Source organism: Astatotilapia calliptera, chromosome 7 (genome assembly GCF_964374335.1).
Source record: "Astatotilapia calliptera chromosome 7, fAstCal68.1, whole genome shotgun sequence".
NCBI lineage: Eukaryota > Metazoa > Chordata > Actinopteri > Cichliformes > Cichlidae > Astatotilapia > Astatotilapia calliptera.
In genome coordinates, this window is record NC_137428.1 from 40,777,946 (window position 1) to 40,800,368 (window position 22,423).

At 43.5% G+C, this 22,423-nt stretch overlaps 3 protein-coding genes across 4 annotated transcripts; 2 read left to right on the top strand and 1 right to left on the bottom strand.

Moving 5' to 3' along the window:
- Positions 1-31: 31 nt before the first annotated feature.
- On the top strand, positions 32-4,135 carry abraxas1 (abraxas 1, BRCA1 A complex subunit). The gene is made up of 9 exons (XM_026174673.2): positions 32-172; positions 1,093-1,183; positions 1,268-1,304; positions 1,382-1,448; positions 1,516-1,712; positions 2,448-2,567; positions 2,644-2,728; positions 2,813-2,924; positions 3,462-4,135. Exons 1-9 carry the CDS (start codon positions 92-94, stop codon positions 3,710-3,712), a joined length of 1,041 nt encoding a protein of 346 aa, XP_026030458.1. The 5' UTR covers positions 32-91; the 3' UTR covers positions 3,713-4,135.
- Positions 4,136-4,715: 580 nt separating this feature from the next.
- Positions 4,716-6,087, bottom strand: mrps18c (mitochondrial ribosomal protein S18C). Its single transcript, XM_026174674.2, has 6 exons — positions 5,938-6,087; positions 5,790-5,842; positions 5,629-5,712; positions 5,308-5,365; positions 5,172-5,231; positions 4,716-4,838 (listed from the first exon to the last, which is right to left on the bottom strand). The coding sequence occupies exons 1-6, from the start codon at positions 5,996-5,998 to the stop codon at positions 4,762-4,764; spliced, it is 393 nt and encodes a 130-aa protein (XP_026030459.1). The 5' UTR covers positions 5,999-6,087; the 3' UTR covers positions 4,716-4,761.
- A 337-nt stretch (positions 6,088-6,424) lies between these two features.
- On the top strand, positions 6,425-22,001 carry helq (helicase, POLQ like). Of its 2 annotated transcripts, XM_026174667.2 has the most exons (19): positions 6,425-6,544; positions 7,018-7,218; positions 7,456-8,017; positions 8,124-8,302; positions 10,996-11,196; positions 11,271-11,343; positions 11,436-11,533; positions 11,961-12,059; positions 12,221-12,366; positions 12,450-12,689; positions 12,836-12,977; positions 14,687-14,791; positions 15,256-15,457; positions 15,960-16,117; positions 16,206-16,304; positions 19,264-19,437; positions 19,546-19,659; positions 20,974-21,108; positions 21,309-22,001. In XM_026174667.2, the coding sequence occupies exons 2-19, from the start codon at positions 7,042-7,044 to the stop codon at positions 21,390-21,392; spliced, it is 2,988 nt and encodes a 995-aa protein (XP_026030452.2). In that variant the 5' UTR covers positions 6,425-6,544; positions 7,018-7,041; the 3' UTR covers positions 21,393-22,001. The 2 variants fall into 2 exon arrangements, with proteins under 2 accessions (XP_026030452.2, XP_080159795.1); XM_080303669.1 differs by lacking the exon at positions 6,425-6,544 and having other exon boundaries at positions 6,698-7,218.
- Positions 22,002-22,423: the final 422 nt, after the last annotated feature.

The window sequence follows — 22,423 nt, forward strand, 5'->3', positions numbered from 1 at the left end:
CTCCTGCAGCGGAGCCTGCTGCGCACGAAAAAAATTCGCAGCGTATGACTGCGCGTATGTGACGCGTCTGTGTTTGTGATGAAACGGCATCATGGCGGAGCCCACTGTCCGCTTGCCCGGGATCGTTTTAGCTTCCCTCATGTTTCAGCACGTTAACAGTGACTCCGATGTGGTAATGAGCTCTTTTACTCGTCATTAAAACTGATGAATTCTTATTGAGCCTTTGTGGGTGATTATGTAGTATTATTGGGAAAGCTAGCAAATAGAACAGACGCGCCAGGTGTTAGTATCAGGCTTTAAAGTTGATAAATTCGTATTTATTAGTTTAATTATTCGGATTTCAGCGTGTCGTTTGATGCAGCGAAGAACAGTTTGTCGTCTAAGTGAAGTCAAAACTCCCCCTGTGGTGTTTCTTCAACTTTTAAACTAGCTAACCGCTCTCAGGTTCCAAACAAACCAGACTCCATTCAAAAATCTACTAATTTAACCAGGTCCCGGTAAGAAGTCAAACAGTGTAAAACATATTAAAAAATATTTTAATATTCAGACAGGTCTGTAGGAAAATTCGGTACATCCATGATCCAACACGGAACGATTACGCGAGTCGAGTTTTGCATGAAACCCGAGATGTTACTGCTCCTTTTCAACCATTCCCGTCGGTGCAAACCACACTCCATTCACAGATTTTAGGTTTTAATGTAACACCGATTATTATTATTCGTGCACTTTTAAACAGATCCCCAAATTAACGATGATCTGTTGGTAAATTCGGCATATGGTTAATCCAACTACTGAATCTTACTGAAGACATAATTTAATTGAAAAATTGGTGCTCAGTTCTCGTCCACCACCGTGTTTCAGAATACACCAGACTACATTTAAAAAATGTAAAGTTTAATGAAAATGGCTCCTGACAAGAAAACGTTAGCGTGAAACATAATCAAATACATTCAAGTATTCAGGTAGGTCTGTTGGTAAATTTGGCATATATTTTAATATTTATGTAAAAATGCTGTAGCTGAAATGATTATATTCAGTAAACAAATGCTTATAGATGTAGGGTTTTTATATCTGGTTTTATTCATCCATCAGGAGGGGTTGATCCTCGGAGAGAGCAGGTTTGACGAGCAGGTCACCATCAGCGACTCTCAGGCCGATCACATCCACATCGAGGAAACATACAGTAAGTGCATCTCAATTAACTGTACGGTTACACGAGTACTACAGTTACTGGTACACTTTTAGGAATGTCTGTTTTCTCTGACAGACGTCCAGAAGCACATCGCTTGCCACAGACTGAACACGTGAGTGATGCATCGTGACGTAATCATGCCATCGTGTGTGTGCTGTGTTCTTATGTAAAGGTGTGTCTGTGTGTCAGTCTGTACAGCAGGGATGGACAGGTGAACGCGGAGGAGCTACACAAGCTGCTGGCAGAGAACAAGCAGGTGAGTGGGGTGGGGAGAAGGTTTCGGCATGATGCGATCATGTGATTGACGTGTTCGGCTTGTGAAGGAGAGCGTGATCGGCTGGTACCGGCAGCGCAGGAACTCGGAGCAGCAGATGACCTTCAGAGAGAAGCTGGTGCACGAGAACCTGAAGAGCGCTCTCTCCAACCCTCACATGATCTTTGTGCTGCTGACTCCCACCAAGACGACACCGCCAGGCTCCACGCACAGGATGGAGTACTCGGCCTTCATCTCCCGCAGCAGGTGGCGCTCTGAGTATACCTGAATATCTTTATATCAGCTTGCTCTCTAGCGTTGTCTCTTAATCCTCTACAAAGACACATCATCTCATAGATTTTACCCAAATGTGGAGTTTGTGTTGTGGGAGGTTGCTCCTTTGGTGACATTTGAAATCAGTCCACAGAGTTAGCAAAGGTGGGCTTTTTTTTTTTTTTTTAAGTTATTAGATTAAAATAATCTACCCCGGGGCTCCAGAACGATGCCCTGAGGAACACCATCAGAATCTGAGACTGCCAAACCTCTGTCTGCCTGAAGTTCCCGTATGAAACCTCTTAAAGATAATTTTTACTGTTAAAGCTGATCAACCAGGTCACTGCCACCTGTTTGTGTTGGATGAATGTTTCTTAGTTTTATATAAAAAGAAAAGAAAAAACCTCATTTTACTCAGCAGGTGCTGGCAACTTAAATATCAGAAGAAACTGAGTGTGAATGAAGTGAAATGTTGTATAATTATTAAAATGCTCCAGTTGGCTTTTAAAGTGAATAAAAACAACTGGGAGGCATTCAGGGACACTAGTGAGGCTTTAAGGTCAGTCACAGAGGTTTAAAACATCTCAGCTTTGGGTGAAGCAATCAGGTCAGGTAGAGGAACGTTGAATGAAAACAGGTAGGTGGAGGCGGGTGGACAGCTCGGTGTTTCCACGTTTAACTGACTCGTGTCTTTTCCTTATGGTTTGTGTTTCTTCTTCTCCTGTGGAGGCACTTCATGAACGTCCCCGTGCTCATCACCAACCTCGGCCTCCTCGAGCAGCTTTCTTACTGGAAGGTGTCGGCGCCGTGCTCTGCAGCCGGTTACAGCCTCACAATGAAGAAACACGGGTATGCCCCGCCCACGCTGGCACGTTTACACCGTGTCTGTGTTTCTGCTGGCATAACTGAGATCTCTTTGTTTCAGGTCAAAGTTCTTCTGCTCCAGCGGGCTGCTGAAGGAGGTGAACGAAGTGAATAAGATGAACGACTCGCTGCAGGTGGAGCTGCAGGTGAGCAAAATTGTCAGAGCACCTGAACTTCCTGCCACCTCACTTCCTGTTTGATTCACTCTGCATCCTTCTGTTTGTGAACAGAAAACGTGCAGAGACGTGGAGGAGAGCGAACGCCTGGTCGAAATGCTGCAGACAGAGGTGTCAGCCCTGAGGACGAAGCTCAGAGAGAGACAGCAGAGCGAATCAGGAAAAGGTTTCAGATTATTTTATCTAATCTCACACAGCAGCGGGATTAGATGAATTTCCGGTATCTGCCTCTTCCCGACACCAGAGACACGTCTCAGGATCAGCCCAGCATTTTAAAAACACAACGCAGAAACTCTTTCCGTGCTAACATGTGGACAAGGAAAACTGAGAGTTAGTCTCATAATGTCAAAGGTGTTGTGTGATTTGTGGGCTTTTGATTGGCCAGTATTTTGTCGTGGTTAGGTCTATATCACTGCGTGTTGCTTTGGCGTGCTCTCCACAGACTGTGAAGTCGCTCTTTGCATTTTCATGGAGAGAATTTTTCGATTTTTTCATATTTTAAAAATTCGACCAGTTAGAAATTAAAATAATAATAATGATGAATATTTGGTTCGCAGTGATAATTAAAGTGGTAGGTGAAGGTGAAAACCCTGACAGGAGAGGAAAAAGGAAGTGCCAGTTTAATGTCTTTATTTAAAATCACGGTTGGCTGATGACCTGCAGTAAAAATGTTTCTGAACTTTTGCACTTTCTCCATGAACAGAAAGCGCCGCCGACCCCGGCGAGCCAAGGAAAAACCGGCTGCTTCAGGAGGCCGTCAGGGCGCTGCTCGCCTCCTCGCCGCTCTTCCACACTCAGACGCTCACGCTGCAGGGACTTCCTGTTCCTGACCACACAGATGACATTTCCACGACAGCAAGGGAGGCGCCGCCGCCGAGCGCAACAAACTGCCGTAAAAGGTTGAGGGAAATGCTGCCAGAGAAGGAGAGGAAACGCAGGAGGAGCAAGAGCTGAGTCCAGGACGTATCCAAGTTCTGTCGGATGTTTTTGGAACCGGTCTGTTTAAAAGAACTGTTATTGATAAAGTTTGTTTCAAAAAAGGACAGCAGAGGTTCTTTTTACCTGAGCAGGTGTAAAGTTCAGACTCTTCACGCTCAGATGGAGGACTGGTTTGATTTAGACTTCCAGCTGTGACACTTTGGTGTTTGTTCCAGATGTTCGGTTTTAGAGTCATCGGGTTTTTACCTTTTCTTTGGTTTCAAAGTTTTTGCCTGACCTTCAGTTGATCTCGCGCTCACAAAGAAACTGTTTCACACTGCGTTTTATTTTTCACTGTAAAGGATGAAGCGTGCGTTCCATTAAAGGTCTGACCGTGTGCGGTCATTCGAGTTTATCTTCAGACTGCAGCAGAAATCATAAAGCTCTGAATTACACAAACCTGCCTGTTTTTATTTTCTGTTTCAAATAAATCAGAGGAGTCAAACATGTGGCTTGGGGACCAGAATCAGCCCACGACAGAGTCCGGTCCAGTCCAGGTGGTGGTGAGAACTCTAAAAACTGATGAAATGCAAGAAGAGTTTTCTCCGACAGCCGGTCTCACCGGCTCAATGAGGCCAACTGATTTTTCTCCATAAACACGAACCTTCTGGGTTTTACCGGCTCTGTACGAGGCGACGGGACTTCAGAGATCCCGGGTTACGTTAGTTCACGCATTGTCTTTGTTTTAAACTCCAGTGACACAAACTTTGAAAGAGAATCCAGGAAAACAATATTTCAGTCATTATTTTATAGATAGAATATTTTATAGATTCTCCGTTTAGTGTGATGTTTGAAGGTCTTCAGATGACGTCACAACCTTTCAGTTTTCAGAAGGTCCAAATTAAAAAAAAAAAAATTAGCAAGTGTTTTTAAAGTGTTTAAACTCCTTCACATTAAGAAACCGTGCAGAGGTGTTTACTCTGATGAGGACACGCTTCACGTTTGACGCTTTGGCCCAAGAAATTCACCGACAGCAAACTGACAGCAGAGAAACTTTATTTACACAGACACACAGATGTTTCACACTAATCCAGATGTTTGATTCCACAGATGTTAGGGTCCTTCATGAACTGTGGATGTTTGTGCGTCACTGACATGAAACCTGCAAACAAAAGTTTATATTAACAGCAGTAGCTCAGCTCAGAGGGAAACGCTTCTTATATAATTATGTTAGAAATGTGGCGAAAATGGGAATGTTTGGATTATATTTGTTAAAAGGCAAAAATATGAAAAAGAGGAAAAATGCAAAAAAAAGCTTTTCATTAATTGGGTCATCAAATATTAATTTACTAAAATTTAAAAAATTTAATAATTTAGTCTAAAAAAAAAAAAAAAAAAAGAACAGACAAAAGTTGGGATTAAAGTTGAGATTATGACAGCAAACAAATCAAATGACGAAACAGAAGAATTGAAAGTTAAGATGCTGTGAACGTACCCATGGACTGAGCCTTCTTTATCGCCTTCGACACTTCTTTCTGTTTCCTTCCGCATAAACCTGAAAAAACAGAAGGAGGTGTGACCCAACCTGATGATGATTTAATCCAGATGACCTGTTTCGGGCAAAGACTCACCTGTGATGTGGCGGCCATAGATCCTGCCCGTGTGCGGCGAGATGAACTGAGAGAGCAGCTGCAGGGCGACAAACTCAGATTAATCCACGACTGAACTGAGACTCAGTCTGACTTGGGATCAGGAGATCCTGTCACACACCTGGAGGAGCAGAGCTGCTGCTTCAGGTGTGCACCCAAGCGCAAAGGTCAGAGGTGAAGGCCTGATTTCTGATAAACTGATTATAATCTTCCCGGTCACAGATATTCTGACAATAATCTCACTCAGCGTGTTTCTCATTATTTAATCTGTGGTGAAGAGCTGTTTCTTCCCGTTTGACTCACCTGGATGTTTTTAAAGTCCACCGTGACGTCACAGAGGACGCAGCCCTTCTGGGGCTCTCTGTACGGGTTCTCCATGTTCACCAGCTGAAAAACACAAACAAATCTTCATAACCAAACTGAAATCAACGGCGAGCATCCATCAGCCTGCACTCAGCACCCACCCCGCCCTCCGTCCGTCCGGCTTCATCTGCTGCGACCGCGAAGCTCCGCACACCTGAACGGAAGCAGCACGGCTAGAGTTAGCATTTGCACCAGAAGGATTGGAGTTAAACTTTTATTTTTGTAATTAACGTGTTACGCACGACTCACCTGTGTTTCCATAACGACATAAGACAGGTTTCCACCTCTGCAACTCCCTCAGACACAACATGTTGACCTAACACGGGACAGGAACCGCTTCCGCTGCAACTGAGAAATACTTCCAACCACTTCCGCAAAGGCTGCTTGTGACTTGGATATATACTGTGACTGGACGATGTCACTAAATTTAAAATATAAACCTAAAAGACGTATTCTGTCTGTTTTTAATATTTCACGGATTTACACAATCTAAATGTTTAATATTAATGAGATATAACGCTTCGCTTTGAGTTTTTTTACGGAAAGGTTTAATTGTTACTCATTCCAAAGATAAACCAAATCAAGATAGAAATCACGCGGAACACATAAAGTCTTGGGAAAAGCAGCCCTAAGCCTCAGATTAGCTTTAGTTTGTGCCACTTGTCAGCTTGCTATTAATGTATGTTAAAGCGGTGTTGCAGTTTGTCATTGAAACGTGACTGAAACCACGTACAGCTGTCCTAAAACTCCTAAACTATCCGAGCGGCAAACATCACATCTAATTACCGTTTCAAAACAGACTTAACCCGTTTTCAGTCGAAACTAAATTTTTCATCCAAGGCGTCTAATTATTAAGGTTTGATAAGACTTAATTTTTTAGCATTTAAAAGCTAATCGAGATGTTTAATTGCACGTTTTGACACTTTTTGAACGACTGTAACTCAGAGTTAGCGCCTCAGTAAACCGAAAGCGGAAGTGATGGTGGCATTTCTCTCTCACTCCAGGATTAATGATAGTTATTTTGAATGAAGGATTCGCTGAGCTGCTGTAGATGCGCGTTTAGTGAACGTTATTATTACTGGTGGTGTTAAAAGTTATTCCATGGACACACTTTTATTTATTTGAGCTTGTTTGTGATTAATTTGTAGTTTTTGTAACTGAATGCCGGCGCTTGCTAGCTAGCTGCTCACTGAGCCTGTGTGGGCTCTTTGGTGTTTTTAGGTCTCATCATTTAACGTCAACTTGTTTAAGGTGGCGTTTAAATGGCTGCAGCAGCAGGTTAGTGAAGTATGCGAGAACTATAAAATGTTTATTGTGTTTCACATGTAGCCGCAGGGGTCTGCGCTCACAGGGATGAACTACGGAAGGCTGGAAGTCAAAATAAAACGAGTCTGTCAGAGGAAGAGGGCGAGAGACCACCTGAAAGCTTACCTGACACCTGCCAGGAAGAGGGGAGGGGCTGTCTGTTCCCCGCTATGCAACTCCAACAGGAGGATCAGCAGCATCATGGCTGAAAGCAGAACTGTGGAGGTACATCTTGCATATTGACCAGCAGGGTTCGACTCTCCTCAAGTCTGAGTGCATTGAAGTCTGTGAGAAAATGGGCCTCCTCCTCACCTAATCTCTGAGCTCAGTGAACACCTCCCCGATGTGTTTAATGACTCAGTTGGTCATAGAGTAATCAGAAATCAGAAAGAAAAATGATGCCCTGATCGATTAATAACCTGTTTGAAGTCCACGCTGGTGGTATTCTTTTTTTCTTGGCAGTACTGCAGCGACAGCGAGGATTTATTCGGCGACTATGACAGCATCTTAGGGGATTCGTCTGTCCTGGCAAAACTGGATGATGCCGAGCAAAATGAAAGGCTTCGAGGGGTGGAGCAACAACCAGAAGACGAGGATGTCCTCTCAGACTCCATTCTGGACGGCCTTGGAGATGAACCCTTCGAGGACCTACCGGCTAGCCAGCTGCAGTTTCAGGAGGAAGTTCAGGAGAAGGCGAAGAGAAGCCGACTCCAGGACAGAGACAAAACCTCAACGCCTTTCAGAGGACTAGCAAACGGAGAGGGTCCACTCAGGAGACCAGCCGGAGCGAGGAGGAGCGTTGCCGACCAGCTGAAGAGAACGATGCTTGGCAACGCAGCGGCTCCTTCTGCCGTTTCACGGACAGCGATGCTGAAGGAGGCGGTGGTTTCTGAGGAGATAAACGTCGCCATGCAGGCCATGGAGACTGTCTCTGCTGACATGCCTGACCTTGGGCCATTCTTTGGGCTTCCAAGCAAAGTGAAGGAGCTGATGTTTAAACTGAGAGGAATCCAGAGTTTGTATGGTGAGATTTTTGTATATCACAATAAAATTGAAATATTGTAGTTTCTGCACAGAATAAGTCAAGTGAAGACATTTACAACCGGTTTTGTTTTTTTGGGTTTCTTCAGACTGGCAGCAGACGTGTCTGAACTTGGACTGTGTTCAGCAGAGGAAGAATCTGATCTACTCCCTTCCCACCAGTGGTGGGAAAACTCTAGTGGCAGAGATCCTTATCCTCAGAGAACTGCTGTGCAGGAGGAAGGACTGTCTGTTCATCTTGCCCTACATATCGCTGGTGCAGGAGAAGGTACAGAAACCACAGAACATCAAAACATATCAGAAAAGTCTGTTTTGTCAACAGAATGCATAAATGCTAGTAGATGCTACTGAGCTGCTAATGGGTAATAGGCAAATGAGTAAAATTAATCGATGTTGTTTAATGTTCTGTAGGGAAACTTTCAGACTGGGATTATTGTTGATGTTACTCTCACTCCTGAACACGAGCAAATGGTTAGTTAGCTTTTGGTCTCAGATATAAAAGTATATCATCTGCATAGAACTTGACATCAGAGGATAATAATATTTGTGTTTGTGGAATAAAAGAGAAGTAGAAGTAATGACTTTCTGGTTGTGTGGGATAACAAGCTTTGACTTAAAATATAAAATGATAAAACTTCTTCTAAGCGTAAATTTTAATTTGCGCTTAGAAGAAATACAAATAAAAATCAGAAATATAGCACTGTGGGGTGATACAAACTGCCATGGTAGTGTGGATTATCGATTTCCTTATCAATTCTCATTGGCTCCACTTTGAGAGTCACCACCATCTTTAAGCACCATATCAAAGACATTACATTCATGCAAATTAATTACATGCAGTGTGGTCAAAGGTTTGTGCATGTTGGAGGTATTTTCTCTCTTTGTTGTGATCAGTGTTGGGGTCATTACTCAAAAAAGTAAAGTAAAAAAGTTATTACACTGAGCACTTTTCTTAAAAGTAATGCAGAACGTTACATTGCACATATTTTTATCATAACTCTGGTTTTACGTGGCCTATCAACACCATTTAAAAACTGGTATAAAGTCCACACCTTTTCCGTCAATTGTTCCGTCTGTCCTGCTCACATCTCCAGTGGTTGTACACGTTGTCATTAACGTGGCTTCACTCCACATCAGCCGCTTTGCTAGCTAATGCTGGGCTTACACTGTGCGATTTTTTTTTTTTTAGTCGCGCGATTCAGCTCCTGCTCAAACTGTACGATTGACTCGCAGGGGTTAGAAGTTCATAGGTCACGATGCAGGGTCTCACACTATACGGTCCGATGCTCTGATGCGACCCGACTGCTCACACTGTGCGTCCATAAAATGAAGGTTATAACAGAAATTCTGTCGCTCGCTCTCTCTGTCTTTCACTCACACAGACACGCACACCACCACCATCAACTTTGCTAAATTGCTAATGAAAAACATTGATCAGGCAGCTGTGATTGAGCAGCAGTATAGATCCAACTATTTTCACGGTTGTTGTGGTCGTGATAATTTTGTGAGGCCACATCGAAAAGGCTCGGATGAACTTGCCATAGTTCTACAAGTTGTGCCTCCATCGCTTGTGTCCAGATCACACGCTGCACTGCCGTGCTGCGCCGTCTTTTTCGCTGACATTTGTGTTTGCGCGTGCGCAGTGTGAGAAACTGCGGTGACACCCTCACGACCAAGCGATTGATGATCGGGAGCTGGTCGTGAGGTCTCAATCGCTTCTCGTTACCCCACGTATACTACACGATGAAGGCCAAAATCCGGCCGATCGCCAAAACGGTCGCACGACTCAAAAATCGGCTCAAAATGGGCCAAAAATCGCACAGTGTCTGCCCAGCATAAAACACCGGCGTCGGCATATAAGGACGCTGTCATAGCCTGTCAGCGACGTTGATTAGCTGCGTATATACGAATGTGAATCGCGTGATTGGCTGAACTATGGAATAAGGTGGCATCGTTCTAATCCCATACGGGAGCAGCCAGTCACTTACTGCCAAACAGAATTGTTAGCGTATTTACTTTAATTTCAATTCAGGTTAGATTTTTTTTTGTACGCAACGCAGATTTTTTTCTGCGCAGAGACGTGCCAGCAGTGCGCAATTGCGCACGCGCGCAGCTTAGAGGGAACATTGCTTACGAGGACATTATACTACTACTGTTCTATCGAAATTTTAAACAAATATCCTCATGTGGCTCTCATTTTTCTTAGAAACAAAAATCAGTAAAAAAAAAAAATCTGGTAATTCTTTGTTTTGACATTCATCAGGTCCCAATATGCCCAAATATTAAAGATAAATTAAAAATGCATGCCATGGAAGAGTTCGAGTCTTAGGAGGTTAAAGCAGTTGTCATGGTGATTCTATGCCACTTTAGAAACATGAAAAGGTAGAAACGGGCCTGACTGCTTATCAGTTTGTTACCTGTTGAAGTTCAGCAATGGTTGTCTTCAACACAAATGACGATTCATTTTATCACGGTGCTGGTCTGGGGTCAGCATTCACTCAGCTTTAAAATCGCTCTGGGCTCTTGGCTAGCTTAGTGTTAGCATGCTGGCTGTGCAGGTGCTTGTGAAGAGCTGAAGCTGTGTTAACAGTGATGCCGTTTTTCTGTCCTGGAGCAGTCTCCACTTTACCATCACACTCTCATCCTTTTGTGCAATAAAAATAAAAGTCATGTCCATGTCCACACTGAAGACTGCACCACTATTTTCCTCTGGCACACAAACTGAAATCAGCTGATCGTAGTGAGAGTGCAAGAACTGATAAGCAGGATCCATAGGCAGGCAGATTAACGATTCCAAGGAATTGCACTACTACTCTCGATTGCCATCTCTAATCATATCATTATCATATTTATGTTCATAAGAAATAAAAGAGGATCAAAACTAGAGCCTTGTGGGACACCTTTCAGAGACATTAACAGCCTTCGTTTTGAACTCTTAGGAAGTACTTTTCACTTTTCCAGGTGCGTGGTTTAGCAAGCTTTGGTCTGGAGCTGGACTTCATGGTGGAGGAGTACGCTGGCAGCAAGGGCAGGTTTCCTCCCGTGAAGAGAAGAAACAAGACGTCCCTTTACATCGCAACCATAGAGAAGGCTCACAGCCTCGTCAACTCTCTGATAGAGAGCAGCAGGCTGGATAACCTTGGACTGGTGGTGGTTGATGAGGTACCTCCCACTTTGGATGAAAGGTGTTTTATACGGCTGGAGGACATTTAACTGAGATTTTGTTTCTTCTGCAGCTTCACATGCTGGGTGACGGCAGCAGAGGGGCCATTATAGAAATGACTCTGGCCAAAGTTCAATATGTGAGCAGTAAGTGTCTTCTTATAGTCTCCATAACTCAATCCAGCCTTAAGTTAAAAACAAACTTCTTGCTTTTGGGTTCTTTTTCTTTTTTTTTCCAGAAACAACTCAGATAATAGGAATGAGCGCCACTCTGGGGAATATCAAAGACCTGCAGATGTTTCTGAGGGCTGAAAATTACACGAACAACTTCAGGCCTGTAAGTGATTGAATCAAAGCTGCACCCGAACCTTATAAAACCCTCGAGTGAACACTGACCCTAACTTCCTGCTTCCACAAGGACTTGCTCGAGCATAACACACAGATTAGTCCACCGCTGAAAACAGTTCCTGACACTGAGCAGCTGTTTGAGGGGCTCACTGAGCGTTGTTAAAGTTGCTCATTAACTAAAATCAGGTCTGTGTGTCATGCAAATGCAACTCTCAGAATTAGTCACGACTTATCAGCTGCACATATGAAAATGGATGTGGATGAGCTGGTGATAGTCAGAGGAGAACTTGTGTTTCAAGATCGTTGCATGGAACTGCTGGTTTCTATCAGCGGGGCTTCTTCCTGTCTTTTAAACTCATTTTGAGAGTTTGGGTAAATTGGCGCTCTGTGATTTATTTTATTTTGATTTTTTCCAGGTTCAGCTGAAGGAATTCGTCAAACTGCACGACACCATCTACGAGGTGGACCCAAAAGAAGAGAACTGCTTCAGGTTCTCACGTCTTCTCAACTTTAAAGTAAGTAAAAAACATAATTAACTCTAACAATACAGTGGAGGATCACACCAACACGCCGTGGCCACATTAATATGTACAGGAGACATTTTTCCTGCAGTAAATTAAAGTTTAATGTCCTCCTCTTTCGTTTTCGTGGTGCTTGGTCTTTCTCTTTCCTGCAGTACTCGAGCACGATGCAGAAGATCGACCCGGATCACATCATCGCTCTGGTGACCGAGGTCATCCCAGCGCACTCGTGTCTGCTCTTCTGTCCCACCAAGAAGAACTGCGAGAATGTGGCGGCGATGATCTGCAAATATCTGAAAGAGTGAGCAGCAGCCACTGGGTGACTCCTCCCACTCTGCCGCCCATGCCAATCACTGACTCAGAAACCTTTCTCGACTCTTTCAGGGACTTCTTGCGGCACCGCGAGGAGGAGAAGGGCGTCCTCCTCAGGGAGCTGCGGGACAGCGGGAATGGCTCGTTGTGCCCGGTGTTAAAGGTCACTGTGCCGTATGGCGTGGCGTACCACCACAGCGGGCTGACATCCGAGGAGAGGAAACTGGTGGAGGAGGCCTACTCCAGCGGGGTCCTCTGCCTCCTCACCTGCACCTCCACCCTAGCTGCAGGGATCAACCTACCTGCTCGCAGGTGAGCCGCTCATTAAACAGCTTTTTCCCTTTCCTGTCACAGCAGTCAGGAGCTCACCTGCGTGTTCATGTGTACATATCAAAGGTTATGCACATTTGCTGCTGCTGAAATGATCTGACCTCTGTTTGACCTCTGTTTGCACACAGAGTGATCCTGCGCTCGCCGTACATAGCCACGGACTTCCTGAAGAGGAGCCAGTACAAGCAGATGGTCGGACGAGCCGGCCGAGCGGGGATCGATTCGGTGGGCGAGAGCATCCTGATCCTGCAGGAGAAGGACAGGAACATGGTAACTAGAGCCATGAGGGACTCAAACTGATGTCTGATTAAAAACAGTGAGCCTAAAAACTGAAGCTTTCCAACAATATTATGTCAAAATACTTTTCTTAATCCTCAGATATCTGAAATACAGACCTGCAGGCATAAAATCTGTTTTAGGTTATTAAAAAAAACAAAGAAACGTTAAATTAAAAGAGTTAAAAGGTTTAAAAGCTTTATTAAATCTTTGTGTGTGTTTATTTGAGGTCAGCAGCTGCACAGAAACCTCTGTAATGTGCAGGGTTGGACTGGGACAAGCCCGGGTATTTTGACTAGTGACCAGCCCACCATGGTATTATAGGAAAAGCCATAAAGCCTTTATAATAAACTTAAACCTACACCATCCTCCCTATTCTGGTATTCTAAACAGTACTTAGCAAAAATATAAAACAACCTAATTTATAATTACATATACCTAACTAATAGGGTTGCCAAAGGAAAAAAATAGGGAACCACTCCCCCACCCTCTGCCTCAAGATGCTTAACTGACAAAACCGATTTTAATTTAATGCACGTATCAAACAAATGCACATAAATCTATTATTTTTCTCCAGTAATTAAATAGATTCAACATCTTTCTTCAAGAGAATTGCAGACTGCACAGATGGTACCTTCCCAAAGGAAAGAATACTATAACTTACTAGGGTGTATACTAGGCTTAATATTTACTAAATACAATAATGGATTTCTATACATTTTACATCAGATGTAAAATTTGGTTGAAAGATTCAGATAATTATTCATGAAAAGCAAGACATTTTAAATGAGAATAAGAAAGAAAAGTATTTCTTTGTGCCCCCCTCTCCCTGTTAATGCCCTACCTGCCCCCCTGGCAAAACTTTGCTAGATGCGCCCCTGCACAGTTACCAGCTGTCAGCTACATCAAAAAAAGGATTCTGGTGTTATTTGTCTCTCAGAAACAGTTCATAACTTCCCTTCAACTCATTCATGTCACCTAAAAGGTAAACCTGTTTCTCCATCACCTGTTCAGCTCTGATGATTCAGTAAGGACATCTCCTGGTTTCATCTTCATGTTTCCCTCTCACCAGATATACAAACCATATCATGACCAGCAGCTTTACAGCTGTGGCTCCAGCAAACATCAGCTGATACTAGAAATTAATATTAAATAAATTCTAACAACAGCTGATCAAGCTTAAACGTGCTGCTGTTGTTTAGTGCTACAGCCACAGGTTTCTGTTTCTGGCGCAGAGAGAAAAGCTGATCATTGATCAGTTTCATGATTGAATTAGCAACTTTCTAGCTGAAGTACGGCACAAATTGCGTTCCTTTTCACCTCAACTTTAAAGTTCGACCTCCTCGGCTGTAATTGGTCCAGCCCAGAGTCGATCACGACCAACTGGCTAATCCACCACCATTCATTTATACCGTTAAAAAATTAAAAGAAATAAAACCCCATTGGCCCATAAATACGAAAAATCACAAGCAGCCCACCGGGCAAATACCTGGTATGCCCGATGGCCAGTCCAGCCCTGGTAATGTGTTAAAAACAATAAAATTAAGGTCGATATAATAACATAACAATAACTCTTTATGACTTCTCCACCATCTCCGACTCCTGCTAAAACAATCTGATCAGTTTCCTGTGAGTTATGACAAAATAAAAGCATTCAGTTAAACTAACAGATGTCAGATAATTCTGCTTTTGTGTGATTTCAGGCTAAAACACTGGTGTGCGCGCCGATGGAGAGCTGTTACAGCAACCTGATGCACGATGATGGAAAAGGCCTCCTGAGCCTCGTCCTGTCCCTCATTGGATTAAACGTAAATCCTTCTAATTCACTCCAAATCCGAGCAGATTAGCCAGCAGGCGCTAATCTCTTTTATCTCTGCATCATTATTTAATATCAAATGGTACCTCTGTGGGGTCTGACTTTCTTTTCGCTTTTATTTTGAAAAACTAAACTGAATTAGTGGTTTATAAAGAAGCAGCTGATTTTTCTGTATCAGTGAATCTGTCTGTAATTCTGGTTCATTCTAGCTAATTCTAGGTAATTCTAGGTTTTTATTTTGTTTGGTTTGTGTCACTGATGGCAACATTGTCTAACGAACACAAGCTTCGAAATATTCAGTTCACAGAATATAATGGATCCAAATATTTCCATATATCCTTGTTTTTGTTGCTGAACTGGCCAATCAGGATGCCTGATCAATATGTTTTTAAAAATAATCAGATCACAGCCTGATTCAACTGGTGCTATTGTCCTTATGTCTCGTGGTTTCTGCAGATCACATCATCTGTGGAGCAGCTGCAGGACTTCCTGCAGGGAACGCTGCTGTTTGTGCAGTGGCAGCAGCTGTGTGTGGGGAGGAGCCTGCTGGAGGCAGTGCAGCAGTGCGTGGATGTCCTGAAGGAGAAAGAGCTCATCACAGTAGACTCGCACAGTCAGAGTCTGCGGGTCACCAAGCTGGGAAAGGCTACGTACAAAGGTACCCTCGGCATACCTGTAGGACTCCTTACTTCCTCTCACATGACTTAGAACGTCATGTTTAATCATGATTCTGAAAATCAACAATGAACACAGAGTTGCAGAGTTTTGCTCCTGTTGGCTCTGCATGATGTTATAGCGAGGGAAATCCCTAATATGGTCATCTCAGACACACAAGACTCACCCACTTATGTTCATGAGGAGCAGCCAATAAGAAGACAGTTGATTTAAAGGAGGAGGAGTTAAAACAGATTCAAACATGGAGGGTCATTTTAGCCTGGGCCGGCCACCAAAGATCCTGAACAGGGTAAACTCGTGTCCCAGTCTGGTCCCACCGTGGTCCCAGTCTGGTCCCACTGTTGTCAGATGTTTCGATTCATTGGGCTTAAATAAAGTTTCAAAGATCCTTTTGTAAGGTCAGAAAACTGCGATGGTGTAGTTTTGTGTGTCTGTAGCTGTTATGATTCGTGACGATGAATTAAAGCATTCATGGTGTTCTTCAGCCTCGGTGGATCTGACCTATGCTGAGGTCCTCTACAAAGACCTCTCCAAAGGCCTGGAGTCTCTGCTGCTCAACAGCTACCTGCACCTGGTCTACCTGGTGACCCCGTACGACCTGATTGATCAGTGCAAACCTGACTGGATGATCTTCTTCAGGCAGGTAAGCAGAGCCTGCCTCAGAGCCTCTTGGCCTCCTCCTCCTCACATCTCTCACAAGCTGCTCTCTGCTTCGTCTTCCTCATCTGCAGTTCACACTGTTGTCTGTGGCTGAGCAGAAGATGTCAGCTGCTGTTGGCGTGCCTGAGAGTTTCGTGGCAAGAAAAGCTGCAGGACAGACAGTAAAGAAGGTAAGAAAGTTCAGACCACAGATTTAATGCTTGAGATGTTCAGGTTTTATTTCATTGTTTTTGAGACGTGACCTGTGAAATGTACTCGAACCTGACTGTAAAGAGAGAATCATGAACACGCATCCATGAAATCAAAGATGAAGACCAGAAGCTGCGCAGGTGAACGCAGAGTGATGGAGGAAGCATCTGGATATGTGATGTGTGGCCGCGGTTTTGAAGGTCTGTTAGAAGCTCAGATTAAAACACGCTGAACGCTTCCAGACAGATTAAAGCTTCCGTACAGGATAAAAACATCCAGCTTCACTGTGAAATCTCACAGAGTGCTGCTGTTTCTCCTAATCCAGTTAAAAAAAACGAAACAAAAAAAATTGGATGACTTTACCAAATCTGGATCAGCAATACTTTACCTGGGCGGCAGGCACCAAATTCACCAACATAAAAGAGCCTTAACTATTTTAATTTTACTAAGAGCTATTTCATCAGCACTAATTCATTATTTTATCCACAACCTTTAAAATTCTTTCATACAAATGCTGCATGAAATAAACAACTGGGGTGGCTGTAGCTCAGGTGGCATAGCAGGTCAGCCACTAATCAGAAGGTTGGTAGTCCGATCCCAAGCTGCCTCCTGGCTGTGTGCCAAATATCCTTGGGCAAGATACTAACCCCATGTTTGCCTACTGGTGGTGGTCAGAGGGCCCGGTGGCGCCAGTGTCCGGCAGCCTCGCCTCTGTGTGCCCCAGGGCAGCTGTGGCTACAATGTAGCTTGCCGTCACCAGTGTGTGAATGTGTGTGTGAATGGGTGGATGACTGGTTGTGTAAAGCGCTTTGGAGTCTTTAGGGACTAAGTAAAGCGCTATACAAATGCAGGCCATTTACCATAAACAACTGCACGACCACAAAAGCCAAAAGTAAGAGCTGCTGCTGTTAGCAAGCAAAGCAGGTTGGAAACAGGAAGCAACTTTGTGCACTGTCGTCATGCTTTTACTCCCCTGAAGTAAAAGCATGTAAAAATGTAAAACATGACCAGCAGAGGGCAGCAAACATCAAGAGCATTGATTAAACTGTTCTCTACTGTGACAGTATTCTTCATTCATAACACACAGCTCAGTTTAATGTAGATCTCATAGCTTTAAATTTAATGAATAAAAACGCAAATCCTGAATATTTATACATGTATATCACATGTATGAAATACAGTGCTCCATAAATAATCATCACTGTATGAAAATATATTATTATGTTAATATAGTATTTAATACACAGTGTAATGCAGTTTGTAGCACCGTCTATCAGTTCTAGTTTTCTTGTTTGATTAACTCTGGAGTTTTTATTTCATGTTTCCAGCCTGAATCCAGCCCTCTGCTGGAATCACAGTAATCCTGATCCTGTTCCAATAAGCAACAAAAACTGGAGTTTTTGATCTGAATTTGTTTTTTGTTTTTAAAAAAAAAGCTGTATTGGCTCCTCTGATTTAATCTGATCATGTAATCCTGTTTTCCCTTTGAACTGCTGGATTTCAGGGTCTGATCTGATCTGACGGGCTTAATCCTGCCAGATTAGTTTTTTATAACTGCCGAGCTCTGGTGTGATGTGTAGGGGTGGGTTTAAAAAAATCGATTTTCCAATTCAAATCGATTTTAACTTGACTAAAGACGTAACCACAAAGCACTGACAAGCCGTCGGTGCTGAAAGCAGACATCTCACAGATTCTGAAGCTGGAGGTTTTGTCACTCTGACCAAAATTCACTGAACCAGCAGCAAAAGAAGATCCAAAGTACACTTCACATTGTCATGAATTCTCTCTTATTTTTGCTGTTTTGCTTCCACCACGATAAAATCACACACTCCCCTCCCCCTTGTATTTCAAGAGCAGTTTACCATCAAAAATCTGTTTTCTGCATTATTTATTACATTATTATTGCTTATTACGCACCAGTCTACTGTCGTTTACAGCGCTGTCAGCCTCTGTTTGTTTGTTTGTTTGTTTTTTCCAAAAATGATAACATCCAACAAGAAAGCCTAATTTCTGCTGTTCAATACCAAAGAAATGTAAAATTTTACAAATGGTGCCAAATTGCAAAACACTTCTATGTCTCTAATTAAACCTCTATGACTTTGCTCTACATCACTTCAGTAGCGTCAGGTAATGTTCATATGTTGATTCGTGGTTTTCTTCCGTTTTTGTTCTACTGCAGAATATTTTTAAGGCGGTTATCTGCTATAAAAAGACAGGCCGGGAAAATCTCCATGTTTTTCTGTGTTTTATCCTCAGTTACTTTGACACAAAGGCATCTCACAAGTGTCAGTACTGACAAATGATCAGAATTATAATATTTCTGACTGTCTGAGTCCAAATTGAATCGAATCGATTATAGAAATCGGTGATGATACCCAACCCTTGTGATGTGACGGACTCAGGCCGTTCCCTTACTCCAGCTCCACCCTCCAGAGGTGGATGTTTGCACCTTCACAGTAGGAAATGTTAATGTTGTTTGTATGGCACAAATCAAAAGGTTAAAGGTCGTGACCTTTTTCCACAAGCTCCTTTAAATGGTGAGGAAGTAAAAATGAGACGTGAAGCACGAGCAGGCAACTGTGAATAATAATGACACAGTAAAGACACGTCGGAGGGGGAAGTAGAAACAGAGTCACTTCCTGTTGAGGGTCACAGACGCGCCTTTCTCAAAGGAGGCGAGTGGCGACCTGACATCATCGTTTCTGCTGCAGGGTGTTGTGACGTCAGTTTAATCGTTTCACTGAAACTTACTAACATCGAAAATCATGACTGGAGTTCAGCCTGCTCCATGAACGCTGGATATGACAAGCGTGATCTTTGAATTTGACCTGACAAGTGGTGCAGGTGATGAAGGCAGATTATGATGACGTCATAATCTTCTTGCTCTCTGAACTTTGTGATCGAGCCCCCCCGCTCAGCAGCGTGCTCTGTTTGTTTCAGGGCGTGAACTTGGCGGCGGTGAGGAGGATGTACCTCGCTCTTGTTCTCTTCTCGCTGCTGAAGGAAACGGACGTCTGGAGCGTCTCCGAGCGTTTCCAGCTGAGCCGTGGCTTCGTGCAGACGCTGCTCGGCTCCGCCTCTGCCTTCTGCTCCTGTGTGCTGCACTTTGCTGAGGTACCACTGGAGTTTACCCGGAGGTCATACCAAAATGGGCAGGCTGAAGGTGAGCCAGCAGGTGTGTCTCAGGTGAGATGGTGATGCTCTGATGTTTCTGTGTCTCAGGAGCTCGAGGAGTTCTGGCCGTTCAGAGCGCTGCTCGCCGAGCTGACACGGCGCCTCAGTTACTGCGTGAAGGCGGAGCTTATCCCTCTGATGGAGGTGGCCGGAGTCCTGGAGGTGAGACACCTTCTTCACCTGCTTTCTTCTTCTTCTTCTTTTTCTTTTTCTCCTCCTGCATCCTTTTCTTACTGTGTGCTCGTGTGACATCATTGAAACACGTTAAGAGTGATGAGTTTCCGCACCGTCACAGTTCGGGGTGATGACATCATCAGCCTGTTGTCAGCTTGGAGGGTTTACAAAAAAAACATGTTCTGTTATTTTGTCAACGCATCAGCGCTCGCATCCTCTGCTGTCACTCGATTCTACTTCCTGCACAAGTGCACATTAGAGCTCCAGTACACTCCCATCTCTATGTAATAAACACGTGAGTTTGTGGACCACAGGAAGTGGACCATTTCAGCAGTTACTGATCACATGAACACCATCTTCATCCACCTCAGCTCAGGTTTTATTTTGTAAAAGGGTTATTACAGCTTTAAGTTCCTTCCTGTCAGCTTTCATTGATCCTGTTAGCATCCATTCTTTCTTCTTCTTCTCTTTATTGATGTTTCTGAAAGCAGCCCTGGAGGTGTGCCTGATGAAGGTAGTGAAGGTCAGGGAGAATGTTCAGGTTCTGTGTCTTCGCTCCGTCATGTTAACATGTGAAATGTCCCATCATGGCTGTAAAGTTTTACTTTATCTCACTGTGACGTGAAAGCTCAGAAGGATTTAGGCCACAGCTTTCTTCTCTGAAGATCGCTGATGCATCCGGTTCCCTCACATTTCACTTTATTAAACTCCTCTTAGATCACTTTTTATATTTTGGTTTAAAAACGCTGCAGAGGGGAGCCAGATGTTTCTCATGTCGGCTTATTCCACTCAGCCTGATTAATCAGATTCACTCTGGAGACATTCAAACTAAAAGGTCACGTTTCAGGATTATTTGAACTTTATTTTGTAGACATATTTAAACTCGCTACAGGAAGTGCATCCTGTGCTGAATGTGGCGTGTTAATGATTCTGAGAGAATGTAAGTGCTGCTGACACCTCTGTGAGCAGGAGGTGGTTCGGGTGCGGTTGTTATTCGGCTCACGGCCCGTCCCACCTCTCCTCTGCCAGATGTTTCACTTTTGTCCCAGTCACCGCTGACTCATCGGTGAACGTGCTGAGCTGCTGATGTTCGTGTCAGCAGGTTAAAGAGAAATGGGCGGCGCTCGCAACCCTGAGGTGTCCCATGCTCGACGTTTCTGTATCAAGGGAACAGTTTTATTCAACGTGAAAAGTTTTTTTTGCTTCAGGTGATTTTAAGTGAGAACCATCTGAGCCTCCATAGCTTCTCCATGTCCTCTGCCTCAGCTGAAGCGCTGACATCACCTCTTTTTTTCCCTGCAGTCGAGAGCAAAGCAGCTGTACGCTGCCGGCTACAAGACACTGACTCACATGGCGAACGCCGACCCAGCCGCTCTCTGCACAGCCATCCAGAACCTGTACAGGAAACAGGCCAATCAGATCGTGGCCTCAGCCAAGGTGAGACTGTCCTCAGAGATCGCGCCCACACGAGCTGATCACCGTACCTGAAATCAGCACGAGTACTGATGGTGTTAAATGACTGATGTGATGCTCTGTGGAGCTGACAACACTCACAGTCGGTCTCCGTGTTTGATGACATTACAGTGTGAAGAAACACTGAAACAGGAAGTTTAACTGTGACAGTTTCTTTGTTTCAGATGCTCGTGAATGAGAAAGCCGCAGCTCTGCAGGAGGAAGTGGATGAACTGCTGGCGCCGCCCTCTGACCTGCCACAGCTCTGACATCTTCTCAGGAGTTCTACCCTCTTTGAACACTTCTGATCTCACTGTGACATCATTTCTTATTAAAGTAACTGGGATGTCCTCGCCGTGTCTGTGCCAAAAGCTTCACTTCCTGTTCTCCTCACCTTCTTTCAGCCATTCATTGCGCTCTTATTTTGTTGTCTGTACTTCTTGTTATCACACTGAGAACGCGAAGGTCGTTTTTTCACGCGAGGAAACGTTAAAGGTCATTTTCTGCTCGTTAAAGGTTTCAGCTTCACCTGAGCAGTGTGAGTGTGTCAGGTGAGCTCAAGTGAGTCTGTTTCAACCTCAGGTGCCATCAGCAGGAAGCTGTCAGCTGTTTTTGCCATGACATCATCATGTCTTCACCTCCGGAGCACACAGAATGTCAGTTGATGGAGGCGACCTGCACCTGATGGTTCACTGCTTTGAGAAAATGACTCTGCGACTTTTCTCATTTTAGTAAATTTTAAACATTAAATATTTAAACTTTATTTTCTGTCTGTGTTTTTTGGGCATTTATTTATTCTGGAAACTGAAAATAATTTGTCTGCTACATCAGACAGCTGACCTACCAAAATAAAAGCATGTGTGTCATCAAATAAAAAATGTGTACTCTGGTTTTTTTTGCAGTGGATTCATTTGATTTTTAATTTCAGTTTGTTTGGTTAAGTCGAACTGTTTCCATTTTTGATGATATATTTTTGACATTTTTCTCTTATTTGAAGATTTTGGTGTTCTTTAGATGTGTTCATATTTTTTGACATTTTAATCTACATTTTAGGTCATCTGATTTTTTTTGTCTTTAAATATAAAAAATATTTAAAAAGGTTTTTGGTTTTGTTTTGTTTTTAAATCATGAATTCTGAGGACATAAATTTGAGTCTTTTGATAATTTATTTTAGTGTTGGTTTGTGGGCTGTGGTCTCATATGTGTTTGTGGGACATTTTATTAATATTTAATTTTTGACTTTTTGTCATAGTTTCGTTTTTTTAAGCATTAAATATTTATGTGTATTTTTATTGAGTTT

Bases quoted from the DNA above. Each gene is read 5' to 3' on its own strand.
- abraxas1 (XM_026174673.2), top strand. From the start codon at position 92: ATGGCGGAGCCCACTGTCCGCTTGCCCGGGATCGTTTTAGCTTCCCTC. The intron at 1,713-2,447 runs GTGGCGCTCTGA...TCTCCTGTGGAG, and splicing joins GCCTTCATCTCCCGCAGCAG to GCACTTCATGAACGTCCCCG. The intron at 2,925-3,461 runs GTTTCAGATTAT...CTCCATGAACAG, and splicing joins GCAGAGCGAATCAGGAAAAG to AAAGCGCCGCCGACCCCGGC.
- helq (XM_026174667.2), top strand. From the start codon at position 7,042: ATGAACTACGGAAGGCTGGAAGTCAAAATAAAACGAGTCTGTCAGAGG. The intron at 8,303-10,995 runs GTACAGAAACCA...TCACTTTTCCAG, and splicing joins TATCGCTGGTGCAGGAGAAG to GTGCGTGGTTTAGCAAGCTT. The intron at 12,367-12,449 runs GTGAGCAGCAGC...CGACTCTTTCAG, and splicing joins ATCTGCAAATATCTGAAAGA to GGACTTCTTGCGGCACCGCG.
- mrps18c (XM_026174674.2), bottom strand. From the start codon at position 5,998: ATGTTGTGTCTGAGGGAGTTGCAGAGGTGGAAACCTGTCTTATGTCGT. The intron at 5,713-5,789 runs GTGGGTGCTGAG...TGTGTTTTTCAG, and splicing joins CCGGACGGACGGAGGGCGGG to CTGGTGAACATGGAGAACCC. The intron at 4,839-5,171 runs GTACGTTCACAG...TTTTGTTTGCAG, and splicing joins AAAGAAGGCTCAGTCCATGG to GTTTCATGTCAGTGACGCAC.